This window comes from Phocoena sinus, chromosome 17, assembly GCF_008692025.1.
Source record: "Phocoena sinus isolate mPhoSin1 chromosome 17, mPhoSin1.pri, whole genome shotgun sequence".
NCBI lineage: Eukaryota > Metazoa > Chordata > Mammalia > Artiodactyla > Phocoenidae > Phocoena > Phocoena sinus.
This window is the reverse complement of record NC_045779.1, coordinates 58,038,274-58,061,879: the sequence shown is the minus strand read 5'-3', so window position 1 is coordinate 58,061,879 and position 23,606 is coordinate 58,038,274. Positions and strand designations below refer to the sequence as shown.

At 41.1% G+C, this 23,606-nt stretch overlaps 1 protein-coding gene across 1 annotated transcript in view; it reads right to left on the bottom strand.

Annotated features, from left to right (window-relative positions):
• Window positions 1-5,028: 5,028 nt before the first annotated feature.
• Window positions 5,029-23,606, bottom strand: part of SLC30A8 (solute carrier family 30 member 8) — a 35,387-nt gene continuing 16,809 nt past the window's right edge. Inside the window, exons 3-8 of the mRNA XM_032610270.1 lie at window positions 20,571-20,717; window positions 17,327-17,480; window positions 12,760-12,910; window positions 11,001-11,106; window positions 6,609-6,743; window positions 5,029-5,326 (exon numbers count right to left, since the gene is read on the bottom strand). Coding sequence (XP_032466161.1) covers window positions 5,181-5,326; window positions 6,609-6,743; window positions 11,001-11,106; window positions 12,760-12,910; window positions 17,327-17,480; window positions 20,571-20,717 — 839 coding nt within the window. The 3' untranslated portion in view covers window positions 5,029-5,180. The remainder of the gene's footprint in view (window positions 5,327-6,608; window positions 6,744-11,000; window positions 11,107-12,759; window positions 12,911-17,326; window positions 17,481-20,570; window positions 20,718-23,606) is intronic.

Below are 23,606 nucleotides of genomic sequence, written 5' to 3'. Positions count from 1 at the left end.
AGCTGATTCACTTCGTTATGAAACAGAAACTAACACACCATTGTAAAGCAATTATACTCCAATAAAGATGTTAAAAAAATCTCTGTGCACACATGCATACATACTCATTTTGTACATAACAGTAAGTAACAGTTAAGATTTACTGAGTGCTAACTACCTGCTATGCACAAATGCAACTTCCTTAAGTGTCCTCATTTATTAAATTCTCATGCCTCTGAATAGGGAAGTTTTGCTGATCAGAAACAGGGACAGAGTCTTTAAGTAACTAGCTTGAGGTCACAGAGCTAAAAAGGGAAGAACTAAGATTCAAGCTCAGGCAGTTGACAGAACAGCTGTTCAAAGGATAAGCATTCTTTCCTTCATGTCCTTCAACATTCCCATTTTCCATCTCTAACCAAACATATGGAACCCATAAATTTCTTTTATGGGCCCTAACATCACCATAGAGTCCTAGATAAATCTTGACCGGGTACTGGATGACAGTGAAGCATATTAAGGATGGAGGGGGGCAGCAGTACAATTGGCCTGATTTTAGTATTCTGCTGAATAAAGCATGTTGCTTTGAAAGTCATGAAAGATCATTAATGTTTCAATAGCCAGAGAGAGTACAATGCCACGAAGTAAAGAATTCACTATTCCAGTAACTTCAATGGCCTGGAGTTCTGACCATGCCAAGGAGGGGGAAAAGGGAGCAACAGACCTTCAACAGTGATGTCTGGCACATGAAGTCCTTTGGTGGCAGCTGTTCTTTCATCTCAAATCCTTAAAATCCCCATTGCAGATTGTCTTGACTTTAACACAAAAACATCTACCATCCAGAGTTTTCAATCTAGTCAACTAAAGAAGTAGAGTTTCAGGGGCATAGTAGAAATGGCTTGGAGCCATGGGCTATTCTTTTGGTTGACGTACAAGTCCATCTCCCTTATGATTACCTGGCATTCAATGTGTTTCTGACATAAAATCGAAGATTAACACGATTTCAAAAAAAAGCAGAGCAGACAATGCCACTAGAACTTGTGTGTTTGCCGGGTCATCTGTCCTTTAGAAGTCTGTCCTGTACAAAATATAGAAAAGCGAAACCATTCAGTGGCCCTTCAGACAGGAGACGTGAGTTGGCGTGAACCGTCCCTTCTGTTCCGAGAACCAGCTGAGGCAGGAGCCACTAGGAACCTGAGTGCCCCTCATTCTGGTTGCCTAAGCGTGCTTCCTGAGGTGTGGGACATGTCTGTTTGTCTCCACTGAGGAGGGCGAGCTGTCAGCAGATTGCTAAGTAGCTCTTTCAGCGGTGCTGATTGATTTGCAGAGATGGCACAGATGTGACCTCCTCAGTCGAAGTCAATGTTTTCTTGGCCCTCAAAGTTTCAGAAAAATACAAATGTAAATGAAAAATAATGACAAGGCCCACATATAGCCCCAGAGTCATTGCCTCAGCAATTATTAATGCCTGCTGGGTTTCCAGCACCCTGCTAGATGCTGACAATGACATAAAAATCATCAAAGGCAGAACTCCTGTTCTTCTCAATATTAATAATGACAAAGTAGCAAAAATTACATCGTTTTAAACATCACAGAGTTGATCGTTTTCTTTGCCACATATATTCTGCTTTTCAAATTAAAAACCAGCAGAGAAACACAAGCATGACTTACACATAGTCTTCCCTTGGTCTCAAATGCCCTTTTATTCATCTTCCTGGAGGACCTCCATATATAATTCAAAGTCTAGCATGGCTGTCAGCTCAATGGCATGAAGTCTCAGTGGCCATGTCCACACTGCAGTCCCCACCACTCTATGCTCCCTTCGTACCCCATCCACATGGCTGTAACTTGAGAAATTATTATAGGTATCTGAGTATGTGTCTGAATCCCCCACTTAGTGACCTCCTTTGGCTGAGGTTCTTCTAGACTCCAGCTGTTCTTTAGAATCATCTCCGGGTATGTTAAAAACTACAGAAGTTCAGGTTCCAAACCAGACCCACCGAGGCCTGCACATCTTTATTTGACTCTCCACAGGTGAGAGCCACACAAAGAATAATAGAACAATACAAATCAAAATAGTGCATCCTTAATATCTGAGGCAAGATCCAATAACCCAGTGAAATGTTTCCACATTCAGAACACAGTGCTCCAGCTGGAGGCTGAAGTGAGCCTTCCATTTCCTTCCTACTACTTAAATCTAAATCTTGAGACCAGCACATTCAATTCCCCCTGTGCAAAGACGGGGTGGGAAGGAAAGATGGATGGCTAGATCTGCACAAAAGGCCTTGGCCTAACTTACCCACTCAGCTCTCTGCTCAGGGGAGTTGGAAAAGAAAAGAAGAGAAGCATGCCTGGCCTGGACCAAGGAGACATACTGCATGCCTGGGTTTATTTACCATGAGGCAAGGAGAGGAAAAACGAGATCATGTGTCCCTGGCTCTGAGACACAGTAACCCTGTCTAGGAGAAAACCACAGCCCAAAGAACGTCCTAGTCTCAGACAAATCATGTTAAATACTCCTGTCCCCTTGTTGGAGGATCTGGAAAGTGAACAGAAGTGGACCTGGAATGTAAAGAGCAGCCTCAAATTACTTCCTCTTATCCCATTGGCTTCTTGTCAAAAGGCAGCCATCCTGAGGGCCAAGACCTCCATGCCCCACTCAACTGCTGTATTTTCCCTTTTAGTCTATAAGTGTGTGTGTATGTGTGTGTTGGAGAGTGCTAGTAGTAGCTAATGGGTAGAGCCCGGGGATGCTGCTAAACATCCTATGATGCACAGAAACAACTTTTTGCTGTTGTTGTTGGAACAGTTCGTCCACAACAAAGAGTTGATCCAGCCCCAAATGTCAATAACGCCAAGGTTGAGAAATCCTGGATTGGAAAGCATATCTATGGGGCACTCACTTTTTACCACACAAAGAACCGTGTTCTTGTTTTTAATATTTATTTATTTATTTGGCTGCACCGGGTCTTAGTTGCAGCACATGGGACCTTCGTTGGCACATGTGGGATCTTTTAGTTGCGGCACACGGGCTTCTTAGTTGCGGCACGCACGATCTAGTTCCCTGACCAGGGATTGAACCCAGGCCCCCTGCATTGGGAGCTCGGAGTCTTAACCACTGGACCACCAGGGAAGTCCCAGGAACCTTGTTCTTTACATTATCCCATGTAATTCTAACAGAAGTTATCCCATGTCATTCTAACAGAAACCCATTGATGAAAATATAATCCCCATCTTCAGATGAAGAATCTAAAGCTCAGAGAAATGGAGTAGCCCCTGAAGGTCACAGATCTGGAAGGCAGCAGAAAGGGACTCACACCAGGGTTTCTAATTCCCTCTCACATTCATTCCTCCACCACAGAGTCCCCTGTTTCCACCATGTCACTCCTCTCTCCCTTTCATGTCCCCATTGTCACTGGTATAATTCAGGGTCTCTGGGGGCAAGGTCTTTTGGTAGCTCAGTCTACAACCACTTCCATTAGTTTAGGTTTCCTCTTTCTTTCGCCAGACTTTTGGGTAGACGAGATACAAGTTTAGTGCTACCTAAGACAGGATACATTACAGAAGCATTGCCGTGCCTTTACTTTTAAACTCAGCAATTTATTCATCCCATTCTTGGAGGAATGTAGGCTCGTCTTTATCAGGCACTTCTGAAATAATGGTTGATTGTCAATGCAGGTTACTTGGTCAAAAAGAAACAGCCAAAAATAAAAAGTGTTCCAAGAGAAAGTGTAGATGGGATTTTGGCCAAGTTAGATCTGGTTTCAGCTACTTTCTAACTTGGACTTGCTTATTCCTCGGGCTCTGGTCCTTCATATTCTTTAACTCATCCTTCACTTAGTACCCTCCAGCCACAGGGACTTTCCTCAATTCCTCAAATGCACCCAGTTCTTTCTTCAGGGTGTCCACTCATTCTCCGGCTTCTTCTAGAATGTGCTTCCCTCTACAATGCATTTGGCTATCACCTGTCTTTTCGTTCAAGTCTCAACTTGGATGCCATTTCTTCAGAGAGGCCCTCCATTGACCTCCCCCAATCTCAGTCAGCCTCTTCTTTCATATCACCTGCTGCTATTTGTAGTACATTCTTGGTGGTGTTTATTAGTATAATGCCCGGCTCCCCACATAGGGGAAACAGTTCTGTGAGGGCAAAGGCCATGTCAGATTGGTTTAACCAATGCTCAGCCCATAGCCTGCATCGAAAAGTATTTTTAAATGAATGAATAAATGACATTGGTTACTTTACCTAACGTTTACACCCATATCTATACAACAATGGTATTAATTTGAACTTTTTAAAGGTATCATTAGAATGAAATAAGAGGACATATCTAAAGAGCCCAGTATAAGATAAGAGCCAACTAGGACAATAATTGGTGCTCCATAGATATTACTCAAGACCTGGGAGCTCTTATCTTAATTCTTTGACTAAATTATTTTCCATGTGACTTGGGATAAATACTCTGCCTCTCTGTGCCTCCTCGTTTTCTTTTATTATTAGGCCACACCATATGAAAACCCTCAAAAAGCAGCAGTTTCCTCATTTTTCATTTGTACAGGCGCCTTTTATACAGGGAAGTAAAATATAATTCAGCAGTTTCAGACATAGCATAGTATGCAAGCAAGATAAAGAGAGGAATTCTATCCCATTTAGTGAATAGTGATATTGACAAGGAGTAGAAAGATAATGCCCCCAATTATATCACAGCTTAGGGGGAAAGTCAAGCTCTAAGGGAGTACTAGACCCCCACATTCTCTTTTACCCCTGACTTGGCTCCTGTCAGTTTTGCTTTTCGTGTTTCGGAAAAAATCTGTGACTCCTTCCTTGACGCTGATTCTTGATAGGACTTTCGTGAGTTCAGCTTTACCCACTCAGCCTCGGGCTGCATTATTGAAAGGAGGTGAACTTTTTATCACCTGTGGTTACAAACAGCTGTTATTTCAGCCCCCCCCCCCCAACCCCCGAGTCGGGAATAATCTATACACACATTCCTGGAATTGAACACAGCTACAGATGGGTTGATAATCCAATGGACTGATGAATCTAAACGCATTTTCATTCATGGAGGCTGGAGCTAAATGAAGAAGGATAAAACGTGCATTGAACTGTATCATGAATTTCTCAAACTTCTTCCTTTGGTTTCTTAGGAACTGCAGAGCAGCACGTAGTGGCCCATCGAACTTGGGGAGCTGGCAGTGCGACTGAGCTAGTCCAGGGGATCTTCACAGAAACGGCAATCGGGGTCTTGGTCGGCTAGAGGTTCCATCTGAATGGTGAGTGAGTGCACAGGAAAGCTATTGCTGAGGGCTTTCGCAATTTCTCTCCGAACCACCTGGCTGTCCCGGCTGGCTGCTGTTGATAAAGAATCACAGTGAGATTGGCACTGATTTGTACACACGGGCGACGTCGCATCTCCAGCTTTTGTCTTTGATCTGGTGGGGTGGGGCACAGGCAGTGCACTCAGAAGGAACCATGATGGCTCTGACAATCAGCTACATTCACACAGACAAGACAGGGGATATCCTAGTGCTGCAAAGCACCCCGTCACTCTGGGAACTCTTCTCGCCCACAGCCTCTCTGGAGTCTGGCGCTCCTAGGAGCTGACTATGAAAGTGGAGATAAGCCATGAAAAAGCCAAGTCAAAACTATTATTTCTTATACAGCCCTGCTCACCAGTTCCCTGGGTTCTCTGGGTTGCCACCCTTATAGCTAATCAGAATTTATATCAAGGATAGTGACAAGAGCCAGGAAGCATTTAGAGCAGCAGACCTCACTGCCATCTTTTCTCTTGTCCCCAAAGGTATCAGGAGGCTGTAAAGTTCCCTCCGTAGTAACCTGATTGTTTACTAGATTCTTCCGTTTGCAGTGAAATATTGGTGTAGTAGAGGCTGTAAATTTCCTGCAGCCCCATCCATGCTTCTCAGCAAAGCTGAGGATGTCTGAGAAAGCACAGTCCTCAAATGACTCTTCTGTTCTCTGCCTCTAAGTAACTTCATGAGTTATTTCTTAGAAGCCTAATATGTCATCCTTAGCCTGAGCTGTCTCCCGAGGCAGTGCCCATTTTCTCAGCCCTAGGATGTATCACGAACAAAATCACCTTCTACTTGAAAAAGTAGTTTTGGGGATAAACCCCAAATCCTAAGAGTTATCTCACATGGTTACAGAATTTCTAACCATTCAGTAAAGGAACCACCATTAATTCTGACTAGAGTATCTTTTAACTTTTTAGAACCTTAAGGATGGGACCATCTTTCTCTTTTTGGTGATAGGCAAAGCATCTTACACACCAAAGATACTCAATGAAGATTTCTTCTTAAATTCTTCCTCTTATTTGACCGATAGGACATCAAGTCAAACAGAGTTTAAGGCCTTGAAGTTTGGGTGGCCTTTTAGCCTTTTGTTCTACTCTCTAACCCTCTGCAGTCGGCCTCCAGGGTTGTCATAAGTATCACTGTTGCCACGACGGCACTGGCAAGGGGGACGATTTTCAAAGGCCCTTGGTCACGCAAAACACTTTACAGTTGTTTTGGCAGGGGCAACAGACAAAAGGGCTCCTCTACCAAAAGGAGGGAAACTACAGACTTTACAGGACAAGGACTGAATTTCGTCCAGGGTGTTTACAAAACTCACTGACCTGCAGTAACGTGAGCTGAGAGAATCACTTGGTTCATTGTTAGCGACCAGACGTGCAAGCTGTGCACAGACACCACCCCATCCACCGCTAAAACGAGCTCCTTCACACCATTGTAACTCAGGTTCTTTGGCACACCTGCCAAGAGGACAGAGTGGGAGGCTGCTGTTATCTCACTAAATACAGCTCAGTGCAATGGCCAATCGAGGACAGAAAGCCCTTAGTAAATTACTAACTTGCCCTCTCCATTTATGGTTTCTTATTTCAAATATTTACAAAGCAGATTCACCCGACTATTTCAGAGGTTTTACCATCAATCACAGGTTCACAAAGAATATTTGCAGGTTTTACTAGGCAATCATCAACAGCAGTCATCACCCTTCATTTTCAGAGTGTATGGTTTACCCAGTTATCTTTGAAATTATCTGGAAAGCAAAAGGAAGTCACATGGGATTTGGTATCAGATTATCGCGGGTTGGCATCTGACTACAACTGTTGTGAATCTACCCAACTCTTGGAACTTGTCTGATCCTTAGAACATTTGTAGTAAAATAGGGATGATAAGAACAATATGTAGTTAACAGAGTCCTTTGGGGACTCTGAAAATATCTCAGAAAATAATCTGTCCTTTGAAAACTCTACTGCTATCCAAGTGTTAGTTATCCAACAGGTCACTTAGTGAACGGTGTTAATAGGGGATCCTAATGTTGTAATACCATCTCATTATTCAGTCTGTAGAATTTCTATTATTTTCGGTATCTTAGGGTTTAATATTAGGGCCACAGAATGTAGTAGTTTGACTTTCATCCTTGTTTCTAAAGGAACAGTGTGGGACACACAGGAAGGTGGGAAGTCTGGCAGCCAATCACCTATTCTTTGGGGCTGAAGGAACTGGGGTATCTCTAGCCTCGAGATGAGAAGGCTAAGGGAAGTAGGATTACTGTTTTCAAACATTGCAAGGATTGTCACATAGAAGATGACAGGATATGAAAGTGTAAGGGCCTGAGTCAATGGTTGGTTAAAATCATAGAAGACATCGGTTTGATATAAGAATTAAAAAAAAATCAACTCAACTAGTGCAGACGTGGTAAAGCCATTTGATGCAATAGGTAAATCCTTGTCAACTAAAGTTGATCCAGAGAGGATGCTGTAGAAGAGATTTCTAAGGATAAACACTTTTTAGCTTCCACTTCAATTGTATACATACATCACAAACACCTGGTGTGTTTGTTAAAAATAAATATGCCTCGGCTCCATTAAAATGCTCCTGAAGAACATTTCTGTGGATGAGGCTCTGAAATCTATACGCTTTCATAGCGGCTCTTGCCCTGGGATACACGTTAGTGTCACCGGGGAGTTTTAGAAATCCTGATGATTTCTAAAATGATCAGGAAATGTAGAAATTTCTAAAATGATTTGTTGGGTTACACCCAAGACCAATTAAGTCAGATTCTCTGGGGATAAGACCCAGCATCAGTATTTGCTTAGCTCATTTGGTGATTCTAACTGAGTCAAGGTAGAGGACCATTCCACTAATATTTACCAGCTACTGGGCAGCTCTACCTTACGGTGGTTCTCAAGCTTGGCTGCATGTTGAAAAACATCAAAGCCAGCCCCTATTAAATCAAAATCTCTGGGTCTAGGGCCTGGGTATAAGTATTTTTTAAAAGCTTCCCAGATGACTGTAATGAGCAGCTAGTAGAGAACCACGTACTTAAAAGGAATAGGGAATCCTTAACTCTCCTTTTTCAGGATTTAAGAACCTTGCTCATGGGGATTTCCTCCTTGAGGCTAACTTAAAATTTACTACAGTTTGAGTTTAGTTTAGTCCCACTTCATATTTCATAGAACTTGTCAACACGGTTTTTTACTCTGTGAGCTGCACAAAGCTCAGGGTACTAGAAACAAAGAAGTTCTTGTCTCAGATTAGCCATAGAATGTGCATGGAGTCGTGGGTGAAAGTGTTACGTCATCATAGTAATAACACCTTTATTGAGAAGCTGCACGTCAAGGTTTGTATTGAGCACTTTATTTATAGTGATTATTTTATTTAATAGTCATAAGAACTTTAAGAGCTAGTTAATGAGTGTTACAACTCCTGTTTGACTGGAGAAGAAAGTGGGAGTCAGAGGGGTTAAGAAGAATTGCTAAGGCCACATAGGTAAGTGGCATGTCAGATTCTAAGGTACGTGCTCTGCGTTGGAGTGTCATGCAAATGCTAGACTCCACGTACTGTAGCCCAAAGTTGACTATTATGCCCAGCGTGTCATCTCTGGAGAGTTTCATCTGACCCTTTGAAGACCTGCTGTCATTCATCTAGGACCCTTGAGATGAACTCATGATCCCACTACCTCTTTTTCTCTTGCCTTCTTTATCACTTGACTTTTATGGAGAATGCGAGTCCACTGTTACTTATTTTTCTCTATGAAATAATATTGACAAGCAAAAGGATATGTTCCCATTGGCCTCAATGTTTCATCACACCTTAGAAAGCTTTTTCTTTCTGGGGGAGAGCCTGCAAAAATATTAATGTATCCAGGAAAATACCCAGATTCGTTTTCAAAAAAATAATTACCCAGGCTAATAAGTACATGAAAACTCACTCATAATAAGTATATGAAAAATCACTCAGTATTCTTCATAATTAAAGACTTGTGTATGGAATCAGTAAGATAATATTCACCTATCAGATTAGAAGAGAATCAACAGTTTGACAATACCCAGTGATGGTGACGATGTGAGGAAATGAACACTCTCATACGCTGTTGGTAAGAAAGAAATTGATATGGTATCTTTGGTAGAAAGGGCAATATCTATCAAATTTGAAAAGGCACATAACTTCTGAAACAGCAATACACTTCTAGGAATTATTAGATTATTATCTAGGAATATTATTATCTAGGAATAATTAGATATACAATTGCTAAAAATATAATTGCAGCATTATTTGTAATGTCTGTCAATAAGCAGGTATTGCGATACGTGCTTACAGTAGAATAGAATACTTTGTATCCATGAAAAAGAATGAGGTGTATCTATGTATGTACTAAAATGGAAAGATCTCCAGTTGAAAAAGGTAAGGTGCAGAACAAAATATGTATGTAATCCTAGTTTGTGTAAAAAAGACACATGCACTATATATATATATACACACACTTATACACACATGTATATATGTATATTGCATGTACATATATGTGTAAATGCATAGATATTTTTGGAAAGATATATGTCAACTTATTAGTAGGTGTTACTCCTGAATAATGGGACTGAGAATTCAAAGGTAGAAAAATGGAGAGACTTCTTCTTATCATTTTATACCTTTCCATCTTTTTTAAAAAAATTTTACCAAGTACAAGTATTATTTTATTTTATGCTAACCTAATTTGAAAACCTAATTTAAAAATTAAGCATCTTCCAGATAGGAGTTACCTGCCAGTTTCAATAATTAGTTACATTTTTGCTTAAATAAAAAAAAGATAATCAGGAGAGAACGTCTGTACTGAGAGATAAAGTGGAATGTAGTCATCTCACATTGTACACACATTTGTCTTTTCTCCACCTTCAAGTCAGTAAGTTCTGTAACAGCAGTAACAGCTGCAGCTCAGTGCTTGGCCCTCAGAAAAGGAAGTGGATGCATCTGTGACTTGACAAACCAAATATTGTCCCCTTCTGAGCGAGGACATTCACTTGTTACTCAGTGATGTTTGACTCCGTTTTCTGTTTCACTGTGGTCAATCTGGTTGTGATTGAATTTTCTAAGCGCCACTCCCAGTGTCCTCATGGAAGAACCCTTTCAGGGGTATGAAGAGACTAGTCCAGTGGTTCTCAAAGTACGGGCCTCTGCCCAGCAGCGGCAACGTCTTGTTAAAATTCAGATTCTTAGGCCTCGCCCCAGGCCTACTGTCTCAGGAACTGTTGGGTGGGCCCAGCAGTCTGTGTTTTATCAGACCCTCCAAGTGGTTCTGATGCCACTGTCTGAGAACTGCTGGCCTAGTCTAATGAGCGTTTTAGGCAAGTCCTTCATAGTAGCTATAATGCTGCCTGAGGGATAGATTTATTCAATATTTCTTAGGTATTTGCCACATATTTAGGGATAACTTTATATTTTTTCTGTATCTCCCTCACTGAATCACTCATTCTGGTGTTTGTACTTATTGTTTTTATACTATGCCATATCATTTAACAGTTGCTGAAGAAAACAGAAGCCAATCCTTTTTATTTATGTATTCCCATTTGAATAAAAATCATATTTTTTTTCACAAAAATTTCTTGTAAGTTTACACTTTCCCTATAATGCAAACTCACAGTGAGCATGCCTTGAGGCCATTCCCTTTTGTGATTATAAGGAAGAGAAAACACAAATGCTGGGAATAATAAGAAAATCATTCCTACCTTCCATGAGTAAGATGGAGAAGTCCTTTAAGATAGTGATGGTGCTGGCCAGAACCAGGATGGAAAAGACAAATGTGCAGATCGGGTCAGCCATTTTATAGTCTGGCTAGAAAATATGGGGATTTCAGTTAATTGAATCCAGGCCTCCCATGCGGAAAGTCTGATGGATCAAATAAGTAAACCCTCACGCTTCCTTCCCTCCCTGTCACCCATTCACCCTCCTGACACTGAACTCCAACTCAGAGGCAAGACTTCCTGAAGACTCAGTCCTTCTTCTAAGCTTTCAACTCTCAGTGACTCAAGAAAGGGAGACCATAGGACGGACATGCTCTCCCCACAATTTAAGAAGTAAAAAGAGAGATATCCTTGAGTGCGCTCTCAAAAGGCCTGATTTAGCTTCTCTCAAATTAATAGAAGTACAGAGAATGTGATGAAAATATGCACACATTTGTGCAACATTCAATGACTTTTCATCCTTAATTATGATGAAAAGAAAGGATATCATTTGTTCAGAGGTTGCAATGTAACCAAGGTATAGCCAGAGCTTGGTCTTGGCAGACTGGGTTAGTTTACTTCTTTCCCTCTTAAATATGACACACACTCAAGGCAGGCACCTTTGATACAGTCCAAAGAATATGTACTGAGGCCTCATTATCGTGCTCTCTCACCGCTGGAGCCCTTGGCCTCAGGGTAAGACACCTGCTGTTCTGCCCGTGATGAAGTTCTGGTGCCACAGAAAAATTTGTTCCTCATTACTTCTAAGAAACCCGGCAAGAATAACCTTGGTAAGAGTACTCTCAAACTTCACTCGCCCTACAATTATGAACGATTTGGTCTTAAACTTAAAGCTTTTAGTGAGGATTTGCCCAACTGAATTCAGACATGTCTTTGTAATTTTTATTTACATGTTTTCATTTTCCACTAAAAATAATAGAGTCCTTGCTAACTGGGCAGTCGTGATGTGAACAGACAGAGCTATACACTCCTCTCCTCCATTACCCCCCTACCTCCGCGCTTACCCAACTCTGTTGGTTCTTGGTATTACCAAATAGAGATTTGTAGTGAATATTTGTTTGGGGTCAGAGGCCCACTCAGGATCTATTCCAAGTTTCAACTGACACCCTGACTTCTTGGAAATAAGTTACCTGTCTCCCATGGTGGGAGAGTCAGTCAGGTGCTCTACCCTCCCCAGCCAAACAGCAGATACAAGACCCAACCTATGTCAATTGGGCTCCATTTCCCAGAAATATGAGTCTTCAGCAGAGTGACAAGAACAGGAAAAAGATTAGTTGAGTCACATTCATTTCATCATGGTGCCTGGGACAGAAGTTGGATAGTTTCTGAAGTCTAGATACCAAAAGTTGCTCTTTATTCTACCTTGATTTCTGTAGAGGAGTACATCCAATAAATTTCAGCCAATGAGTCTACTTTTGGCTTAAGTGAGCTACAGACCTTTTCTGTTGATTACAACCCAAGAACCCTAAGTTATTCATGGTTCCATTGCAATCCATCTTAACCACAGAACAGAAGGAACTACTTTCTTGAAAGACGGGCAGCCCTACAGTTAAGACATAGCTCTTAGGAATTTGGAAAGTCTAAGGTTTCAAGCTTTGAAAGTTTCTTTGTTTAAACCTTGTAAAGTAGTTTGTGTAGGCAAACCGGCTGTCCACCCTCATTTAAGTTAATAATGGAGGGTCAGCTTCTGTACCACCTAATCTATAAAATCACTAAGACAGTGAGTAAACTCAAACATACTCACCTTAAAGTAGATAATAAGTGCACTGGTTAACACACTGATGCTCTGAAATAGATCTCCAAGGGCATGTACAAAAGCAGCTCTGACACTGGCATTAGCTTGCACTTCTTTGTGATTGTGGCCAGGGTGTCTCTGGTGCAAAATCACACTTAGTCTGGAAGAAAAAGCAATGTCCTTGGCCCACGAGACTAACCCTTAAAAATCTGTGCGGCACAATGGGGAGTTGACGACAGCATGTATTACCCAAAATGGCAAAGAGTTGAAACATTAATGCTTTATAGTGGACTATTTTGAACTAATTTTGAACACAAGGGTATCATGGAATTTAAAAAAGTTCACACAAGGATAGACAATGAAGATTCACCTCAGTTTTCTTTTCCATCTAATTAATACTACTCTGTTTCATTTTAAAACTGGAAACCATCACCTCTTAGGTAAATGCCAAGTATTTGACAATGAGGAGGGGAAATATTTATTGAGGGTCTACTGAATGTCAGGCACTGAGCTAGGCTTAAAGCTGAGCTTTGGTGGGAGCTTAATTAATGTGCTGGTTTCAAATGCAAAAAAGCAGCAGAAAACAATAAAACAAAATAAGTAGTGAACTTCTTCAAAGTTGGATTTTTTAATCTTTTATTTTACTTAATTTTGTTCATTTCCATGAGAATTGGAAATTTGAATAATTCCCTAATGGCCAATGATGAGAGTACTGTGCTATTTATCAAGAGACTGAAATATATTAATGTATTACAATGTATATAAATGTTATATGTATATATAACATATTGCATAATTTAACAGCTCCAATCCAAGTCAAAGAGACTAATAGTGGGCCCTATAAATTATGTACCTGATTCTGTTTATCCACAACTTTAGGAGTAATCTCTCTCTCTTTTTTTTTTTTAATATATTTATTTATTTTTGGCTGTGTTGGGTCTTCGTCGCTGTGCACGGGCTTTCTTCATTGTGGTGCGCAGGCTCCTTGTTGTGGTGGCTTCTCTTGTTGCAGAGCACAGGCTCTAGGCACATGGGCTTCAGTAGTTGCAGCACGCAGGCTCAGTAGTTGTGTCTCATGGGCTCTAGAGCGCAGGCTCCGTAGTTGTGGCACGCGGGCTTAGTTGCTCCACGGCATATGGGATCTTCCCGGACCAGGGCTCGAACCAATGTCCCCTGCATTGGCAGGCGGATTCTTAACCACTGCGCCACCAGGGAAGTCCAGGAGTAATATCTCTAATGTTTTGCCTAGAAATGCTTTCTGTACCTTTTGGAACAAAGGTTTAAAAAAATAATTTTTCAGTACCATGTATCCCAGTCTATTTGCAGGTAGGTGTCTGTTAAATCTCAGGCCATCATCACAAAGCAGAGAGACTGCTATCCACCAAGATGTGAACATTACATAATTTACAGTTTTTAGATTGTCAGTGTTTGGGCAGAAATTCACCCTCAATTAGGAGTTACCATTTAAAGTTCTTCAGACAACCTAACATGCCTAGCATACATGGCAGACCTAGAAAGAAGTTAATAGACTTTCTTTCTAGGTCTGCCATGTATGCTCATCACATTGTTATCCATTCTTTTACTCATTTTGTATTTAAAAAGAAAACTTACTTAGGGATTCTTATATGCCAGGCACTATTAAATGCTTGGGGCATAAAGGTGAAAATAGACGTAGTCCCTCCCCCATTGTAGCTTTAAGTATGATGGAGATGGCAGAGATTTTAGAAAGACACACATAAATGGAAAATTCTAATTATACTAAGTCTATTAAGAACTGGTGCTACAGATAGTACAACAGGGGACTCTGATTTAGTTAGACAAGGCAATTGAGTTGGATTTGAAAGGTTATACTAGAGTTAAATAGGCTAGTTAATAGGCTAGGAAATGTTGCAGGCAGAGAAAAACTTAGCCTTAAGGCGCTGTCCGTAATCTTCATCCGAGAATCCCGTAGCAACTTCTGTTAGAACTTTCTACCTTGATTTTGGGCTCCCAAGGAATAGATTTATTCCCAAATTATGGTTCTGATATCTCTGTGGTCAGACAATACAGCATCTAGCAGAACTTGAAACCTGTGATCCCAGTTCTGGGAGTAAACATTCGAGTCACTCAGTATCCTTATCCATAAATAACTTCCTGCTTGCACAGGGAAGTCAATGCTTTTCAATTCCCTGGTCTTTGTAAGCATGAAAAGCACATGTAGTATTAGGGTCGAAGTTCGAAAGCAGTGGTAGTAAAAAGGAAATTTGGATGGTATCTATTTCGAAAGTCACACTCGATCATCAAGGTGCCAGATTTATGCGGTAGTTAACCGGGTGCATTCTTCATCTTTATGCGGCATACACACAACCTATGTGACATATGACTCGGGAAATTATTAACATTTTTATTGTTCCTGCCGCCCTGGGGACATATTGTTCTTCTTATGCAAAGATGATGGTATTGACTCCCAGTCAGCAGGACATGTGGTCTGGCTTATTTGTCTCCTAGTAGTGATAGATTTGCATTGATCTTCCCATACTTTTTCTCCCAGGGCCAATATGAAACACATTTTCAAGTTAACTGGGTAGAAATAGTGATCTAGTCAGTGACAGCAGATCAGATACCACTCTTCTAATTGTTTAGCTTAGAGATTTTGAGCAATGGGTCCCAAACTAAGGGATGAGGAACTGAGGCAGGTACAAGCTAAGGACATGAAAGTGCCTGGAGGAACTTATTCAAAGTACACACGCTCAGACTACCCTCTAATTCCAGGGATTCCTTTGTGCCCAGACTACCCTCTAATTCCAGGGATTCCTTTGTGCCCGCTCTCAGAAAACAAAAACAAAACAACGCTGTTTAAAATGCCATTCTTCGTCACTGTCTTCTTCCATTCGTGAACCTACCTCATTGAACGTATCATGTTACATTGCAAGATAGACAGGTGATACGTGGATGGTTTTCTATTGCTGCTGTAACAAATTACCACAAAGCCTTTGTGGCTTAGAACAACATAAATTTATTATCTTACGGTTCTGGAAGTCAGAAGTCTAAAATGAGTATGCAGGACTGCATTCCTTCTGGAGGCTCTAGGGGAGAATTCATTTTCTTACCTTTTCCAGCTTCTAGAGGTCACTTACATCTTCAAAGCCGGCAATGCAGCATCTTCTCTCCCCTCTGACCTCATACTTCCCTCTTATAAGGACTTTTGTGGTTACATTGGGCCTATCTGGATAATTCAGGATAGTCTCCCCTTCTCAAGATCCATCCTTAACCACATTTGCAAAGTTCCTCTTACCATGTAAGTTGACATATTCAGAGGTTCCAAGGATTAGAATGTGGAAATCTTTGAGGGACCATTATTGTGACTACCACAGATGATAGGTAGGTAGGTAGATGGACGGATGGATGGATGGAAGGATAGATAGATAGAGTTTAAAGTAACGTTGCCCAAAATCAGACTATCAAATCGGAAAGATCAAATCAACCAAAAAGAATCAAAGCCCTGGCTTCAGCTCCGCATTGTCATGAGCAATCAGATAGTTCATTTGGGAAGACCAGACCAGTATGGCAAGGATCACATGTCCAGCAGGGCATGATCACATTTCCTCTTAAGAATGATTTAAGACTGCCTGGATGAGAGAATGGACCAAGAGATGGAAACTAAAGAGAGAGTTTAGCTAGCACAGCTTAAGAGTTTTCATGCAATCATAATGATGCAAAGCTAAGATAGACTGCTTTTGAGAGAAATTAATTCCTTATTATTCTGTTAAAATATATGAAACTAATGACCACTTTATGGGGATATTGCAAAAGAGAATTCAAAAGTAGAAAGGGGACTGAAGTAAATAAAATTTATCTCTTCCAACCCAGGTCTCTGGGAACTCATAATGTGTTCATGTAACATAAAGAATAGGAGTAGGTCACATCCCACATGGAACCATCAATTTGTGTGAGAGAGTAGAGTGGCTAGAAGCTCAATTCTGGGTTTGGTGGGTCTGTTTTCAAATCCTGCTCTGCACTGCCTCATTGGCAGTTTATTTAACCTCACTGAGCTTCAATTTCCTAATCTGTATGGTATGAGTGTTGTGAACATTGAGCTTGATAATGTAAATAGATCAAAAGATCTCAGCGCATTCTCTGACACATAGGAAGCATTCAAAATGGTAGCTATTAGAAGCCAATATTAAAACACACTGTAGGGGCTTCCCTGGTGGCGCAGTGGTTGAGAGTCCGCCTGCCGATGCAGGGGACATGGGTTTGTGCCCCGGTCCGGGAAGATCCCACATGCTGCGGAGCAGCAGGGCCCGTGAGTCATGGCCGCTGAGCCTGCGCGTCCAGAGCTTGTGCTCCGCAACGGGAGAGACCACAGCAGTGAGAGGCCCGCGTAACGCAAAAAAAAAAAACAAACAAAAAAAAACACACTGTAACTTAAACTAGCACAACCAGCCCTATTTTCAGTCTTAGAGCCATTTGAACACTCTGTCAGGTCTCTACCATCCTCACAAGTGGAGGAATTAAAAACAAACAATAGCAACAACAGCAAACCCACAAATCTATGTCCAGACAAGCTTCACGGGCAGTGTGTGGGGTGACTTACATAATGTTCGCTGCCACCGCACAGCTCGAAACAATGATCATCACGGTCGCCTGGATCTGGTAATTGGAGTACAGCAGGCGTTCATACGCTAGGTACACCAACACACCAGTCACCACCCAGACACATAGGATGGACAGCAGGGCACCAAGGATCTCTAGGGATTCAAAATGCACACAGACACACATACACAAAGAATTTGTGAATCACCTTAACCTCCCCAAGAGTCATAAGATATTAATGCTCCATTCCCCCCCAAAAAAAGAGAGGCTTCACACTAGCTTACTCGGTGATTCACAAAGCAAAAGTGTGGATGGATTTTAGCACTAAGATGAGACACGTTAATGTTGTATTCATAAAACACCAGTGTCTGAGTTCATTATGCTCCATATTACTAAGTAATTTTCAGCAAATTTTTAAAGCATATTAATGGCTGCCTACCCTTGCTGTTTTCCTGAGAGATTTTAATTTAAACAGGTGCTAAAATGATTGAAACTTATTAGGAGATGAAATAATGGGACACAGAGTAAAACGTGTTTAGAAACTCTTAATTTTGCCATAAAACACTTACAACTTGCCAGCACTGTAAAATAGTAAAAAGGGAATCCTTCAGAGACTTAATGAAAATGAGTTTCATATGCCAACCCAACATATTATAAACACAGAGACAAACTCCAAGGTATATCAACACTCTAACTGCATTTTACAAGCAAGAGTAAGGAAAAAAAGTGTCAGAATGTAGACATTTACATGAACATTTAAAGATAAGATAGTGTTCAGGCTTCCCTCTAAGTGAAGTATGTTTGCTCACTTAGAAGTTCCTTACACCTCACCTTGATCTTTCACTCAACCTTGTAAATAGGTTCTAAAAACCTACAAGGCTCTAGAAATATTCTGTGAGTCAGTGGTCGGGCACATTTCATAATTCCGACCTTCCCCCTTTTAAAGCAGAGCAATGTAACATATTATTTCCCAGACTTCAGTCATTTACATACACTTTCATGATTTTTACCATATTCACATGCCCCCTGTCTCATTGGCCACTTAACACCCTATTTTCTTTTAATTGAGGTGTGGTTGATGTACAATGTTATGTAAATTTCAGGTGTATGAGATAGTGATTCAAACTTTTTAAAGGTTATATTCCATTTATAGTTATTATAAAATATTGGCTAGATTCCCTGTGTTGTACAATATATCCTTGTAGCTTATTTATTTTATATATAATAGCTTGTAGCTCTTAATCCCCTACCCCTATCTTGCCCCTCCCCGCTTCCCTCTCCCCACTGGTAACCACTAGTTTGTTCTCTACATCTGTGAGTCTGCTTCTGTTTTGTTATATTTACTAGTTTGTTGTAATTTTTAGATTCCACATATAAGTGATATCACAGAGTATTTGTCCTTCTCTGTCTGACTTATTTCACTTAGCATAATGCCCTCCAAGTCCATCCGTGTTGTTGCAAATGGCAAAATTTCATTCTTGTTATGGCTGAGTAGGATTCCATTGTATGTGTATGTATACGTATGTAAATATGTGTATATATATACTACATCTTCATCCCCTCAGCTGTTGGTTGCTTCCATATCTTGGAAATTGGAAATAATGTTGCTATGAACATCGGGGTGAACGTATTACCATTATCTTTACATAAACTCACTTTTTGTACTTAGCTTCTTCCTCAACAAAGTTATCCATGAAGTTACATGTTTGATGTAAACAAACATGTGCTAGTTGATTTGTGCTAGTTGATTTTCACCTATATATCTATGGAGGTGCTGCCTGATATGGTAGCCATCAATCACATGTGGCTATTTAAATTTAAAATAAGTAAAATTAAAAATCCAGTTCTTCAGTAGAACTAGCCACATCTAAAGTGCTCCATGACCACACTGTATTATCTATTATACAGTATTTCCCTTGAAGCAGAAAGCCCTATTGAACAGCCCTGGTCTTCTACAGTGTCAGTGCTCACAGACTTCCATCACCAGGATGAGAAAGTTCAAGCAGCATTCTAAATTCTGAGTCTTCCCTGTGTTTACAAAGCAGCTTTGACCAATGGTATCATAAAGGGTAAAATACATGTAAAAATTTATGCAGATAAATGATGGGTGCTCAGCCAAAGGTACATGTTTTCCAAGTGTAGCCCTATTCAGGGACTGAAAAGCATCTTAAATCACATTGTCACCAAGTCTTTTTATTGATGTTTATTGCCTCACCCCTCCTTCTCTCTCTCTCTCTCTCTCTCTCTCTCTCTCTCTCTCTCTCTCAGTGTTAAAGGAAAGGCAATCTAAAACACCTGTGTTGATAAGTTGTTTGACATGAAATTAGAACTTCCTATCATTCTAAACTTGAAAAACCACAATCCACAATTGTCAGCCTACAAGCTGTGGTCTCTATCTATTGGCACCTTTTGGTGAACGCTGGCCGTGTTAGCATGTTGCCCAAAGCTCTGCCCTCAGATCTCCTCCACATTGATTTTCTCAACTGGTGTGAAAATATGGAATTGTACCTCTTTGTACACATGATTTGTACATTCAGCCAGTAACTCCTCCAGCTGATATAAGGAATAATACAGAGGAGGAGAAGTGGAGTGACAGTATGTGTTGGAGAGCCAGGTGGATTGTAAAAATGAGCCACAGTAAAAGCTTCCCAGGTAGTAAACCCTCATCATACCTGGGCCCATTCCTAGACAAGAGCAAGCTATCACTCGTCAAAGAACCAGATCTAAGAAAGAGGAAAAATAAACTTTCATTGACTCTTCTTCCTCCGCCTTCTCCTTTTCTTGTTGTTGTTGATGGCTGATTGAACAAGATATCCAGCCGAGCCATTCACTGAATGGCTAAATGCTGTGTGAGCAGGAAAGTCCATATTCTATCCCCAACGCCCCTATAAGAAGTTCTTCAATCTCTCCAACTCTCTTTGCTTTACTTTGCAAAATGGTAGAACTTCACCCCACCCTCTCTCCCAGATGCCGAGTCATTTAATGAATGGTATCATGGCTGTTACCGCACACTGAGATTCTTGGACTGGGGTGTTTGCTAAAGTGATGTCTGTGTTCCTGTTGTCCCACTGGAGTTAGAGGTAGCGCCATTAATCTGGCTGTTAGCAGAATTAGCATTGAGAACACACATTACCACGTACCTCTAAGGGATTTTCAAACAAGGCTTTGCACTGTCCCTTCCATTTTTATCCTCGGTTTGACTCTGCAGCATTACTCTGTGTCAATACTCAATTGATGAACTGTACCTGCCCGGTGCCATCCAAATGTTAGCCGCTTGGAGGGGGGTTTCGATGACAACCCCAAGGAGAAGAGACCGAGCAGGAAACTGGTCAGGTCAGTTAAGAGATGGGCAGCGTCTGTGATGACAGCAAGACTCCCAGCAATGTGTCCACCTGGGGGATGCAGAATAGAATATGGGGTTAGGGCCCCAGAGTGCAACTAGATCATATACATACTAACCACGGTTGGTGAAAATGCCACAGACTCACAGAACGGAAGACGAGAAAGGGTCTTAACTTTGATTTAATCCACCTCTTTCCCCCAATTTGACAAGTAAAGAAACCAAGATCCAGAGAGTGCGTAGGATTTGAACATGTAGAAGTGAATTACACGAGAGAGGCCATTCCTGGGATAAAATGTGGGGAACATTTGAAGAACATCCCAGTTAGACTGGGGCATGAGGATTCAAAAGAAATCTAAAAAGAGGAGGCAGGAGAGATGCAGGCCAGATTGCAAGGGTCTCTAGACTGAGGACCTGGACTTTGGTCTGTAAACCAAATGACACAATCTGGCCCCCTGATGTGCTGTTATTTGACTTGTAATTTTACCACAGTCTTTACCACTTCCTTCTGCTCCGCTAATTTATGTTATCCACCTGGTTTTGAGATCGCTGTTCTGAGTAGTGGGGAGGAGTAAGAAGAAAGGGCATGTACCTTCCAATGAGATTCTTTTTTAAAAATCTCTTTTATATTGGAGTAGAGTTGATTTTCAATGTTGCGTTAGCTTCAGGTGTACAGCTAAGTGATTCAGTTGTACATATACATATATCTATTCTTTTTCAGATTCTTTTTCCACATAGGTTATTGCAGAATACTGAGTAGCATTCCCTGTGTTATACAGTAGGCCCTGGTTAATTATCTATTTTATATATGGTAGTGTGTATATGTTATATATAGTAGTGTGTATATGTTAACCCCATACTCCTAATTTATTCCCACCCCGTTTCCCTTTGGTAACCATAAATTTATTTTCTATGTCTGTGAGTCTGTTTCTGTTTAGTAAATGAGTTCATTTGTATCATTTTTTTAGATTCCACGTGTAAGCGATATCATATTTGTCTTTCTCTGTCTGACTTACTTCACTTAGTATGATAATCTTGAATGCACCAACAGTCCAGTAAAGCACAGGAAGAGAACCCAAGCCGTAGGACACCTGCCTTGTTTTTCTCTCCATCTGGTGTGTTCCCTGTACTTCTGTCTAGTTCTCCTTTGTGCAAAGACCTCCAGCCTCTAAAATAGAAGTCAAAAGGACAACCTTATCTTTTCCTTCTCGAACAGGGCTGTTGTTTGAGTGCAATAACCTTTATTGTTGTTACTACATCTTCCCAGCAAAGAGCTTCCGCTGACTGGTTAGTCCTCCCAGAAGCTGTTTATTGCCTTGTGTGCAAACAAAGCGACGGAGACTGTCAGTCACCAGCCCCTCCATCATCAGACTCACCTTGTCTCAACTAATGATTTTTAAAAATTGCATATAAGGTTCATAATTGCAATAAGCCCCAGAGATCGCCGGCTCTAGCTATAGGTAATATCCGGTTTGTCAAAGTTTAATGGTCTGAAGCAAAGTAGTCCTCAAGCTTGTTACTGAGCTGTCAGGGCAAAAATCAGAATGATTCATTAGCCAAAAAGCAACATTTTGCTAACAAATCAGCTGTCCTTCCAATTATCCCCTGATGTTGCTCTGTCTGCCAAGCTTGGGCCTGATAATAAAGCTGTGTTAATAGTGCATTATTTCTTGCCCAGGGAATGACTGCACACAGATGAGCAGCATGCCTCAGTCTTAGCAATGAATGGTGGTGATGAATGATGGTGTATGCTGGGCTAAAATTGTAGCTTAAGTCAAGGAAATGAAGTCTCACAGGGGTTCTTCAACAGGCCCAGCTGAGTCAGGAGCTAACTGGGAAAGAAAAAGGGCTTGCTTTGGAAGCAGCATGGTTATATGGAGACCCGGGAACTGAGAAGCATTCTGCAACCATCCAAGCTGCTTATAAGAACAATCCAAAAAACTGTGGGGAATCATGCTGACTCCCATGGAGTAAACTGTTTGTAAGAGGTAGTCTGTGACTGAATTTGCATTTGCTTCTGAAAGCATGGGGTATTATCGACAGTTAATTCAATCATCCAGCCAGGATGTATTGAGACCTTACTGTGCACATCCCAGGGATAGGGTATACGAAAATAAACAAAGTTAAACAAAGCACAGTTCCTGTCTTCAGTGATCCCATTGTCTAACACTCACTGTATAGAAAACAGCCGTCATGGGCTAGGGGATCAGAACGCCACTCCCACTGGGAGCCCTGAAGGACTTTCCACAGGAGGGAGGGGTAAGAATTAGCTAGAAAGGAAGAGTTTCTCAGAAGGAGATAAGAGCAAGAACAAAAAGAGAGAAGTGAAAGAATGGGGCACCTTTGTGGAAAAGTAGGTGTGGTGTGTTGGAGAAATAACGGGAAATGAGACTGGAAAGGTGGCTTGGGGACCCTTGTGTACGGTGTCACATGTAATGCTAAAGGATTTGAATGTTATCCTGTGGGACAAAGGGATCTTTTTGTGATTTTGAGGCAAGGTTGTGACATGTTCAGATCTGTATTTAGGCTTTTCCTTCTAAGAATACAGATTTCTTGTCCTATTGCTGACCTAAGAACTCAAAATCTTTCCAGGTAAGGCTGATATGTACTAACTCCTGGACTACATTCAAGGCGCTCCATCTGAAAGGCCCTTCTCATCTCCCTCTTAGTCACCTCTCCATTCCTACTCGTCCTTCAAGGCTTTGCTCAGATCCCATATCCTGCAGGAGGACCCCCCAAATTCCCAAAAGTCATCTGAGAATACTACCTGCTTTCTCTGACATGGTCAAAAATGGTTTTAGGAAGGAGGTGAGTTGTGGGTTGGGGTCTTGAATGATGGTTAGGGTTTTGATGACTATGGAGAATGAGAGGGTTTTCCATGTAAATCAAAAGGCATAAGCAAAAGTTACAGAGACCTTAAGGTGCAATGATTATTTTGCAT